Raw genomic sequence first — 12361 nt, 5'->3', positions numbered from 1 at the left:
TTTGCTGTGAAGCCCACCTGGGCCTCACAGCGACCTCTTCCTGACTTTCGATGTCCCTGCTGCAGCCACGCATCCAGTTGTCTGCGACGACTTTATAATGGATTTTCCCCACGGTTTTGCCGTGACGACTGCCAGGCATTGAGAAGTTGGAAGAGTTGTGCAGCGGCTGCGTGTGTTTGCACTCAGGCCCACCCACCCACGTGGAGTTTTACTCTAGAAGCAAGTGAGGCAGGCACCCTGCGAACACCACAACATCTGACTCCTTAGTCATCTAGGACACGCTGCTGGAGCTCAGGGTTTCTACGGCTGTTCCTGATATAAAATGGGCATGCAACAAAATACAGTCGTCCTGAGGACCCACATTCCCTGTCCTCACCCTGGTGGCTTGGGCTTTGTTTTGGATTATATTAGGGAAAGAATGGGACAAATAACAAAGAGTCATGTGGAATGTCCGGCTGTCAGGATAGATGTGTCTGTGTGCCTGCACACACACACACACGTATATATGAGAATACTCCAAAGAGTGGAAAATGGAGTGAACACCTAAGTTTATCTTAGTGCAGACCACTGTTTGAAGTCAGCACCTGGCTGTGTCATGTTCATAGTTCCCATGAATTTTGTGAGTTCCCTCTGGCCACGGGTTTCACTTCTTTCATTTGCAGCCCACATGCTTGCTTGGCACACAGGAAGTTCTGTGTGCTGGGGTGCGGTGCGGAGTCACGATTGCCACCCCCAGAGCCCCTTGTGGCAGCGAGAGCCAAGCATGGCACGCTGTGGCAGGCAGGGGCAGAGGGCAGCGGCGGGACCTGCCGCCCTGTGCGTCCACTCTCGAATGGGCGCGTGCTTTTCTCCTGAGTGGAGCGAGCCGCGGAAGCTCAGAAGGCCGTCGTATTTCAGCACGACTTCCTCGTGCTTCCTGTGCTGGTGTCGGGAATCCCCACCCCGAGGCCGCTGTGCCTCAGCAGAGCTGAATAACCGGCTGCCCTTGTCTTCCCCGCAGGTGCCCTTGCTTGTGTGAGTCACTGCTGGAGGTCAGGACACCCAGAACCCGCCCGCCAGACACCCCCGTCATCACCGGAGGATTCCTCGTGGCAGGAACATCCAGCCCTGGCACTGCTTCCTTGTCCTCAGGCCAAACGCGGGCAGTTGCTTCTCAGTCTGTTCTTGCGTAGATTCCACAGGAGGGAAAGGCTGCCTTGCACTGCAGCTGTGTGCCAAGGAGATGTGCTTTGCCTCTGAACACTTACAGTTGCCAACAACGATCCTTGTTGGCAGGCTGCAGGGAGTGCAGCCGCCAGCCCAGCCCAGCCCTTGGCTACAGCGCCGGTGGTGAGATGCCGACTGGGACCGTCGAAGCTTCTCCCCCGTCCACCATCGACGGCTGAGCCTTTCACCTCGGTGAAATCTTTCTCTGCGGGTGGTCTGCTCACGTGTCAGGGAGCTGTGAGGCTTTTTCCAAGGTGACTGCACTGGGCGGCAGAGCTGTTGGGTTCTTGTTCCTCCAACATCAGGGTAACACGCCTCGCAGGGGGTTGTGATTTGGCCAACAAAGCTGAGAATCGACTGTCAGTGCCCAGAGCTACAGTCACACAGAATCGTGCGCACAGGGCATTCCCAAGCCCCCAGCTCTTGCCCGGCAGGCTGTGATGTGCAGAGGCCTCCCCCAGGGTGGGGGCTGTGCACGGAGCCTCGGAAACCCTGCCAAGGAGCAGGGCGCTGGGTGCTGCAGGTCACAGGGAATGCAGCAAAACCGTGCCTGTCTGGGTGCCTTTCCCACGGCTGGGTGGCTCCCTGGTGCTCCCTGGTGATCTTGTCATGGCACACGGTGCTTAGCCACCAGTGCTCATGGGAGCGTTTCACTCCTGCATCAGTTCTCATCCATCTCTCTCAAGTGTTTTATTATATTGGAAAAAATCTCTTTGGGAGAGTCGTAGAGATCATGGGACGTTCATGAAATAGAAGAACTCGCCATTAACGGGAAAGCACGGGTGAAGCAGTGGTCTTGCCACTGGGATGCAGGCATTGGGGCCTGGGAGCTTTGCATCGTGGCTGGACTTTGTGAGCCAAGAGCTACCATCCAGTTGCTCCAAGTCACAGCTGTCTAGGGTTTGCCTCTAGTGCCACAAATAAATGAGATGAAATCAGAGCTGTGTGTGACCCTCCTGCCTCAGTCTGCTTGGGTGCCCCACCTCCAGCGCAGGGAGGAGTTCACTTATTGGATCAACAAGCATGTGTGGCTGCCCGCTCCCTGGGTCTCTGGCCCTCGCCTGCGGCGGTTTGGATGTGGTTCAGTCCCCAAGGCTCCCTGTGCAGGAACTGGGTCCGCTTGGTGATGCAGGAAGAAAGGTGGGGTTTGGGGCATAGGCCGGGGCGGGGGGGAGGGGGCTGCTTCCAGGTAAATACGGCTGTGGACCCGCCAATGGCCTGGAAACAGGAGCTGGTTCTCAGCTCATGCCTCGGCCTGGGGGGTGGGGGCCGTGCCCACCTGCCTGATGCCATCTGTTGCCTCCTGGGTGCTGGTGGCCCCAGATTCCACTCTGGTGTCTCCACTCCACTGCTAAAAGCTCACTGATGGAGGAACTGCTTTTACTTGGGTGCAAAAAATACAAAATCTGTGCTTGCACAAGGTCCTCAAAAAGTGTCACGGAAAATGCACGTTACCAGAAACCTACGTGTGGACTGCGAAGTTTTCACACCACAGTGAACTTTCACCTTTCAATTCTGTTTTTCCATGAACCCTTTTGAAATTCCCACCTCAGCTTCCCCGGTGGCCTCTCACCGCTGCTCCTGACCTGAGATTTGAGTGTCCCACAGAACCTCTCCCCGTGTTCCTGTGTGACCCTGGCCCAGCGGCCACCGCCTGCCCCCTCCCTGCTGCCCGGACCTGCTGGGCAGCCCACCTGCTTGGTGCTTCCTTCCTGGAGACTGTGAAACATCTTCAAGTCGTCTTTTTGCCTGCCATGGCTTTCAGGCGCCGGAGCTGCGACCACCGGCTTCCCCAGCATTTAGCTCTCACCTTGTGACACCCCTGATGCTGGTCCCAGAGGTGGCTGAGAACAGGGAGGGCAACCCTGCCTGCTCTGTGGGGAGGCCACAGGGATGTGAGTTGAAAGTTAAGGAAGATGAAAAGGGTGTGCAACTATGAAATCCATCACAGAAACAAAACAGGAAGGAAGGGGACTGAGACCAGCAGCAAACCCAGTGCGCAACAGGGCCTCCTCCACCGTGCTCCTGGGTCACAGGCTCGCTCCTCTGCTTTTTGACCCACGGGTGCGGCAGGAAGTGCACGGTGCCCGCATCCCACAGTTTGATGTTTCTTAGCAGGGAGTGGATGGCAGGCAGCATGGGGCAGCAGCAGCAATGAGGGAGATGAGCGAGGTTGGCGGGACCTGGTGTCCACTCTGTTGTGAAGAGAGGCAGGGAAGGAGATGGCCAGCACCCAAGCTACCAGACTGTGCCTCCGGCTGCACCAGGGTGTGGCCAAGTCTAGCTGCCCAGAGACATCTGGGTTCCCGTGTGCTGTGAGTGACAGTTGTTGGAACAGCACCCAAGGGTGAGGCTCGAGCACAGTCAAGTCCCCTCTCCTGGCAGGTGCCGTGGAGAGCTCTGTGCATGGGAAGGACACCAGGTCTGATGGTGGGACCACCCCCTTCTCTGGAGCCCAGCTCCAGGGGTAGGGACAGGATCCAGGTGCCTGCTGGGCGTGTCCCCATGGAAGGACCCACCGATATGGGTGAGAACTCAGTGCTGCAGCAGCCCTTCCTCTTGGCATGCACCCAAAGTCCCCTCCCTGACCCCCCCCACCCCGTGATTGCTCCTTCAAGCCAGAACCCGTGGTGGGTACTACAGGGAAGTTGGAATGAAATAAAACCCTTGCCTTCCAGTAAGCTGAGTGGAGGGGCCACGTGGACGTGACCATTCATAGTGGATGTGGTCCTGGGACAGGAAGGGCAGAGAAGTCTGTGAACCTTCCCAGAAGAGGGGGTGGGGGAGCCGGCTAGCTGTGCACAGAAGGGAAGCCGTGCTTAGTGGATGGACCAGGCGGGGAACAGCACCTGGAACCTCCGTGGGGTCCCTCCAGATGTGCCCTGGGAGACCCAGGGTAGATTTTACGCGGTGCTTTCCACCCTGGCAACAGGCCCAGGGCTGAGATGTAGACTCACCAGGGGTGTACGTGTTTCATGGGGAACACAAAGGTGTCAAAACTGACAGGTCCAGAAGCCATGGCCCCATCACCTGCTCATACTGACTTGGCCATGAGCCCAACCAGGGTCCCCGATGAGTGGGGCGGAGCTGATGCCAAGGCCTCCCTGGGGCCGACAGGGCCCACTTTCTCCAAGTGGACAAAATGAGCTTTTGCTGCTGGACGCAACTCCCATTCCCTCTGAGGAGCCTGAAGCGAGGTGGAAACATGAGGTTCCGAGGCTGACGGGGACACCTCGCCCTCCCACCCAGGTCCTGCAGGAGCAGGGCCAGGTCTCCTGGGATCTCCCCTGACGTCTGGGGAGACTATGTGGTGGAGCCAGCCCTGCTGCAAAGACCACCTCAGAGAGGCCAGAGGCCTGACGGGGGCACACATCACTGGCTCTGGCTGTGCCTTCTACCCCAAAGCCCACAATGGTGAGGCCGCTGCTGCTGCTCGGCTCCCGAGCCCACCACACCCGCTACTCCAGAAACGGGAACTGCCTGTGCTTTCCCAGATACTCCACACAGGCTCACTCTTTCATGTCATCCTGCAAAACCCAGCACCCCTGCCCTATGGGACATGTCCCCTCCTGTTGCATTGGCCACTTTCCACTGGCATCTACTGGCTCCTGTGGCAGGGAACTCCACAGGCCACATCTTGCCACGTAGGAGCTTCAGGCCTGGGGATGCAGCCCAATGTGACAGGTGCACTGTCAGGTGGGAGTAAGTCTGCCCCAACATGACTGACAGCCAGTCCTGACAGATGGAACAGACGGGCCCAGGCCAAGGGGGTTGCTGGACGGGACTGAGGGGAAGGTGGGTTTGTGACATCAGGCCTGGAGAGGGAGGTGAGGCAGAGAAAACAGCTCTGGGCTGTGGGAGCCTGGCAGAACCCAGGGCAGGGGACAGCAGCCAGGGCTGCAGCAGGACAAGGAGGGTTGGTTGCAGGAGGAGCTGTGAGAAGGGCCCCAGGTCAAACATCCCCCACCCACTTCTGTCCCAGGGTCTGCCTCCAGCCTCTCACCTGATGCTGCGGCCATGACTGACCTAACCATGGCCTCTTTCCTAATCCTGCAGCAGGCTGCACCGCCCAGGAAGGGGCAGCTGTCTCCCAAGTGTGTTTGTCTTTAACATTCTATGGAAGTACAGTCTACAGATCAAGAAATGCCCTCAGTGTACAGGTAAATGAGCTTCTGATCACACTGGGAACCAACACTCAATGAAGAACAAAATCTTCCTACTGCCCCAGGCGTCCTTACCAACCCCACTACCGCCCCAGGCGTCCTGACCATCCCCCACTACCGCCCCAGGCGTCCTGACCATCCCCCACTACCACCCCAGGCGTCCTTACCATCCCCCACTACCGCCCCAGGCGTCCTTACCAACCCCACTACCTCCCCAGGTGTCCTGACCATCCCCCACTACCTCCCCAGGTGTCCTGACCATCCCCCACTACCGCCCCAGGCGTCCTGACCATCCCCCACTATCGGCCCAGGCGTCCTTACCATCCCCACTACCGCCGCAGGCGTCCTTACCAACCCCACTACCGCCCCAGGCGTCCTGACCATCCCCCACTACCGCCCCAGGCGTCCTTACCATCCCCCACTACCGCCCCAGGCGTCCTTACCAACCCCACTACCTCCCCAGGTGTCCTGACCATCCCCCACTACCGCCCCAGGCGTCCTGACCATCCCACACTACCGCCCCAGGCGTCCTGACCAACCCCACTACCGCCCCAGGCGTCCTGACCATCCCCCACTACCACCCCAGGCGTCCTTACCATCCCCCACTACCGCCCCAGGCGTCCTGACCATCCCCCACTACCACCCCAGGAGTCCTGACCATCCCCCACTACCGCCCCAGGAGTCCTGACCATCCCCCACTACCGGCCCAGGCGTCCTGACCATCCCCACTACCGCCCCAGGCGTCCTGACCATCCCCCACTACCACCCCAGGAGTCCTGACCATCCCCCACTACCGCCCCAGGAGTCCTGACCATCCCCCACTACCGGCCCAGGCGTCCTGACCATCCCCACTACCGCCGCAGGCGTCCTTACCAACCCCACTACCGCCCCAGGCGTCCTGACCATCCCACACTACCGCCGCAGGCGTCCTTACCAACCCCACTACCGCCCCAGGAGTCCTGACCATCCCCCACTACCGACTACCGCCCCAGGCATCCTTACCAACCCCACTACCGCCCCAGGCATCCTTACCAACCCCACTACCACCCCAGGTGTCCTGACCATCCCCCACTACCGCCCCAGGAGTCCTGACCAACCCCCACTACTGCCGCAGGCGTCCTTACCATCCCCACTACCGCCCCAGGCGTCCTGACCATCCCCCACTACCACCCCAGGCGTCCTGACCATCCCCCACTACTGCCCCAGGCGTCCTGACCAACCCCCACTACCACCCCAGGAGTCCTGACCATCCCCCACTACCGCCCCAGGCGTCCTTACCAACCCCCACTACCACCCCAGGAGTCCTGACCATCCCCCACTACTGCCCCAGGCGTCCTGACCATCCCCCACTACTGCCCCAGGCGTCCTTACCAACCCCCACTACTGCCCCAGGCGTCCTGACCATCCCCCACTACTGCCCCAGGCGTCCTTACCAACCCCCACTACTGCCCCAGGCGTCCTGACCATCCCCACTACCACCCCAGGCGTCCTTACCATCCCCACTACCGCCCCAGGTGTCCTGACCATCCCCCACTACCGCCCCAGGCGTCCTTACCATCCCCACTACCGCCCCAGGCGTCCTGACCATCCCCCACTACCGCCCCAGGCGTCCTTACCATCCCCCACTACTGCCCCAGGCGTCCTGACCATCCCCCACTACCGCCCCAGGCGTCCTGACCATCCCCCACTACCGCCCCAGGCGTCCTGACCATCCCCCACTACCGCCCCAGGCGTCCTTACCATCCCCCACTACTGCCCCAGGCGTCCTGACCATCCCCCACTACCGCCCCAGGCGTCCTGACCATCCCCCACTACCGCCCCAGGCGTCCTGACCATCCCCCACTACCGCCCCAGGCGTCCTTACCATCCCCCACTACTGCCCCAGGCGTCCTGACCATCCCCCACTACTGCCCCAGGTGTCCTGACCATCCCCACTACCACACCAGGCGTCCTGACCATCCCCACTACCACCCCAGGCGTCCTTACCATCCCCACTACCGCCCCAGGTGTCCTGACCATCCCCACTACCGCCCCAGGCGTCCTGACCATCCCCCACTACCGGCCCAGGCGTCCTGACCATCCCCCACTACCGCCCCAGGCGTCCTGACCATCCCCCACTACTGCCCCAGGTGTCCTGACCATCCCCCACTACCGCCCCAGGTGTCCTGACCATCCCCACTACCACCCCAGGCGTCCTGACCATCCCCCACTACCGCCCCAGGCGTCCTTACCATCCCCCACTACCGCCCCAGGCGTCCTTACCAACCCCCACTACCACCCCAGGAGTCCTGACCATCCCCCACTACCGCCCCAGGCGTCCTGACCATCCCCCACTACCGCCCCAGGCGTCCTTACCATCCCCCACTACTGCCCCAGGCGTCCTGACCATCCCCACTACCACCCCAGGCGTCCTGACCATCCCCCACTACCGCCCCAGGCGTCCTTACCATCCCCCACTACTGCCCCAGGCGTCCTGACCATCCCCCACTACTGCCCCAGGTGTCCTGACCATCCCCACTACCACCCCAGGCGTCCTGACCATCCCCACTACCACCCCAGGCGTCCTTACCATCCCCACTACCGCCCCAGGTGTCCTGACCATCCCCACTACCGCCCCAGGCGTCCTGACCATCCCCCACTACCGGCCCAGGCGTCCTGACCATCCCCCACTACCGCCCCAGGCGTCCTGACCATCCCCCACTACCGCCCCAGGTGTCCTGACCATCCCCCACTACCGCCCCAGGTGTCCTGACCATCCCCACTACCACCCCAGGCGTCCTGACCATCCCCCACTACCGCCCCAGGCGTCCTTACCATCCCCCACTACCGCCCCAGGCGTCCTTACCATCCCCCACTACCACCCCAGGAGTCCTGACCATCCCCCACTACCGCCCCAGGCGTCCTGACCATCCCCCACTACCGCCCCAGGCGTCCTGACCATCCCCACTACCGCCCCAGGCGTCCTTACCATCCCCACTACCGCCCCAGGCGTCCTTACCATCCCCCACTACCGCCCCAGGCGTCCTGACCATCCCCCGCTACCGCCCCAGGCGTCCTGACCATCCCCCGCTACTGCCCCAGGCGTCCTGACCATCCCCCGCTACCGCCCCAGGCGTCCTTACCATCCCCACTACCGCCCCAGGCGTCCTTACCATCCCCACTACCGCCCCAGGCGTCCTTACCATCCCCCACTACCGCCCCAGGCGTCCTGACCATCCCCCGCTACCGCCCCAGGCGTCCTGACCATCCCCCGCTACCGCCCCAGGCATCCTTACCATCCCCCACTACCACCCCAGGAGTCCTGACCATCCCCCACTACCGCCCCAGGAGTCCTGACCATCCCCCACTACCGCCGCAGGCGTCCTTACCAACCCCACTACCGCCCCAGGCGTCCTGACCATCCCCCACTACTGCCCCAGGCGTCCTTACCATCCCCCGCTACTGCCCCAGGCGTCCTGACCATCCCCCGCTACTGCCCCAGGCGTCCTGACCATCCCCCGCTACTGCCCCAGGCGTCCTTACCAACCCCCACTACTGCCCCAGGCGTCCTTACCAACCCCCGCTACTGCCCCAGGCGTCCTGACCATCCCCCACTACTGCCCCAGGCGTCCTTACCAACCCCCACTACTGCCCCAGGCGTCCTGACCATCCCCCACTACTGCCCCAGGCGTCCTTACCAACCCCCACTACTGCCCCAGGTGTCCTTACCATCCCCCACTACTGCCGCAGGCGTCCTTACCAACCCCCACTACTGCCCCAGGCGTCCTGACCAACCCCCACTACTGCCCCAGGTGTCCTTACCAACCCCCACTACTGCCCCAGGCGTCCTTACCAACCCCCACTACTGCCCCAGGCGTCCTTACCAACCCCCACTACTGCCCCAGGCGTCCTTACCAACCCCCACTACTGCCCCAGGCGTCCTTACCAACCCCCACTACTGCCCCAGGCGTCCTTACCAACCCCCACTACTGCCCCAGGCGTCCTTACCAACCCCCACTACCGCCCCAGGCGTCCTGACCATCCCCCACTACCGCCCCAGGCGTCCTGACCATCCCCCACTACTGCCCCAGGTGTCCTTACCATCCCCCACTACCGCCCCAGGCGTCCTGACCATCCCCCACTACCGCCCCAGGCGTCCTGACCATCCCCCGCTACTGCCCCAGGGGTCCTTACCAACCCCCACTACTGCCCCAGGCGTCCTTACCATCCCCACCCCACCTGGAGGACAGAGACATCTGCACTGAAAGGTGCCGACCAGCACAGGCTGGACCGGGGCCTCTGTGGGGGACCCCAGGGCACCCTGTGCCCTGGACACAGCTCAGCCGTCTGACCAAAGTCCATGGTGAGCTTGGAGTCTGCCTGGCCATGCTTTGTTTGCCCTGAGTGGCAACTGCAAGAGGACCTGCTACGCTCGTGGCTCACAGCAGATGCCCAGGGCTTCCCTGGGAGGCAGCTCAGAGTTCCTGGTCAGACTGCAAGTGCACCACAGGAGGAGGGGGCAGGGAGGACAGGATTATTGGCAGGCTTCCCACCCAGGGTGCCAGGTCAGGGCCAAGCCCAGGCTGGAGGGGAGAGGGGTGGGAGCAGGAAGGAGGAGGGGGCTCAGAAGGAGGGGTGGACGGGCAGCCCAGGCTGGAGGGGAGAGGGGTGGGAGCAGGAAAGAGGAGGGGGCTCAGAGGAGGGGTGGACGGGCAGCCCAGGCTGGAGGGGAGAGGGGTGGGAGCAGGAAAGAGGAGGGGGCTCAGAGGAGGGGTGGACGGGCAGCCCAGGCTGGAGGGGAGAGGGGTGGGAGCAGGAAAGAGGAGGGGGCTCAGAGGAGGGGTGGACGGGCAGCCCAGGCTGGAGGGGAGAGGGGTGGGAGCAGGAAAGAGGAGGGGGCTCAGAGGAGGGGTGGACGGGCAGCCCAGGCTGGAGGGGAGAGGGGTGGGAGCAGGAAAGAGGAGGGGGCTCAGAGGAGGGGTGGACGGGCAGCCCAGGGTAGGACTGCTCGGCGAGGCTGAGGCTGCTGTTCCCGTGCACCTCTCCCGCCGGGGCCTCTGGGAACACACGGCATGCTGGGTCAGCCACAGCGAAGGCTCTGGCCTGGAAATCAGATGGAAGTGTCCACCCAGAGCGTGCGCCCCCTAGCACAGGCAGCTGCTCACAGAGCTGTCCCGGCACTTGGTGATGACATCACTCTCCAAAATCTGCCCGGAGTGGGGGAGGCTGTGAACCTTGGGGCCAAGCAGCGTTGGAAGCAGAGTGGCTGCTCCCAGGAGGCGGGGTTTCTCAGGGTGATCAGGGCAGTGGGTTTCCAGGGCCTCTGCTGCCCTGGGGGTCTGCCATGCCCTTGGGGCCCCTTGTCCACACAAGTGCAAACGGGCAGCTGGCAGGGCCATCTTTCCCCTGGACCCTTGTTAGCTTTGCCGCGCTCTCTTCCCTGTGTGACCAGAGCCACATGAGTAGCTGATCTCATCATGTCATGTGGCTCAGGGATTCAGCCAAATGGAGCTCACAGCACTGAGTGCCTCCCAGAGGCCAGCATGCTGCACCTGGGGATCAAGTCCAAGACCCGTGACACCTGCTCTCCCACTTCACGGCACAGCAGCAGAGGCCCAGAGACATCCTCTGATTTGTCTGCAGTCACCCAGCTGGGTCCAGCCTCCCATCAACAGACGCCCAAGTCTGGCACTCGGGCCATCGTGCTCAGGAGAAGGAGGCGCGGGCAGTTCTCGGCTGTGGTGCAAGGGAAGCACCCGCCAGCTTCCCGTCTGCCCGCAAGGCAAGGGCTCCTGCAGTCAGGAAGGCATCCGGGCTCTGTCTTTCCGGTGTGGCACAGGGCTGCGTGCTGATGGCAGGTGGGGGGGGGGGCCGGGTCTCTGCTGCTGGAGTTCCAGATGGAAGCAGACACCACAGGGAGCTTCAGGCACAGCTGCAGCCACACCCCGAGGCTTCTGGAGACCACATGGGCCCCAGCGAGCACCACTGGGCTCAGGGGAAATGGTGTCGTTCTGGTAGCTCTGGGGCCATGAACCACACAGGTTAGGGAGACAGTCAAGACAGCGGTCTCCCGGTGAGCAGCCACCTGCTCTGACACAAATTCCAGCCTACAGCTGGTGCCGGAGGTCCACACAGGAAGCCTCACCCGGAAAAGCCATGGACTCCAACAGGAAACAGACCCGCTCCTCCCTGTGACATCACCACAGGATGGGAAACACACCCGCTCCTCCCTCTCAGTCACAACAGGACAGGAAACACTCCTGCTCCTCCCTGTGACATCACCACAGGACATGAAACACGCCCACTCCTCCCTGTGACATGACCACAGGACAGGAAACACACCCGCCCCTCCCTGAGACATCACTACAGGACAGGAAACACGCCCATTCCTCCCTGTGACATCACCACAGGACAGGAAACACACCTGCTCCTCCCTGTGACATCACCACAGGACAGGAAACACGCCCACCCCTCCCTGTGACATCACCACAGGACAGGAAACACTCCTGCTCCTCCCTGTGACATCACTACAGGACAGGAAACACGCCTACTCCTCCCTGTGACATCACCACAGGACAGGAAACACACCTGCTCTTCCCTGTGACATCACCACAGGACAGGAAACACACCTGCTCTTCCCTGTGACATCACCACAGGACAGGAAACACGCCCACTCCTCCCTGTGACATCACCACAGGATGGGAAACATGCCCGCTCCTTCCTGTGACATCACCACAGGACAGGAAACACCCACTCCTCCCTGTGACATCACCACAGGACAGGAAACACCCACTCCTCCCTGTGACATCACCACAGGACAGGAAACACCCACTCCTCCCTGTGACATCACCATAGGACAGGAAACAGACCCGCTCCTCCCTGTGACATCACCACAGGATAGGAAACACGCCCACTCCTCCCTCTCATGTCACAACAGGACAGGAAACACTCCTGCTCCTCCCTGTGACATCACTACAGGACAGGAAACACCCACTCCTTCCTGTGACATGACC

The 12361-nt window shown here is 62.0% G+C and overlaps 1 protein-coding gene across 12 annotated transcripts in view; it reads left to right on the top strand.

Annotated features, from left to right (window-relative positions):
• Nucleotides 1-2146, top strand: part of COBL (cordon-bleu WH2 repeat protein) — a 184953-nt gene extending 182807 nt beyond the window's left edge. For all 12 annotated transcript variants that reach the window (XM_051853149.2, XM_051853146.2, XM_051853148.2 and 9 more), the window contains one exon: nucleotides 1001-2146. In XM_051853149.2, the coding sequence (XP_051709109.2) occupies nucleotides 1001-1018 (18 nt within the window). In that variant the 3' untranslated portion in view covers nucleotides 1019-2146. The remainder of the gene's footprint in view (nucleotides 1-1000) is intronic.
• The last annotated feature ends 10215 nt before the right edge of the window (nucleotides 2147-12361 follow it).

This window comes from Oryctolagus cuniculus, chromosome 16 (genome assembly GCF_964237555.1).
Source record: "Oryctolagus cuniculus chromosome 16, mOryCun1.1, whole genome shotgun sequence".
Lineage (NCBI taxonomy): Eukaryota > Metazoa > Chordata > Mammalia > Lagomorpha > Leporidae > Oryctolagus > Oryctolagus cuniculus.
This window is presented reverse-complemented; position numbering and strand designations above follow the sequence as displayed.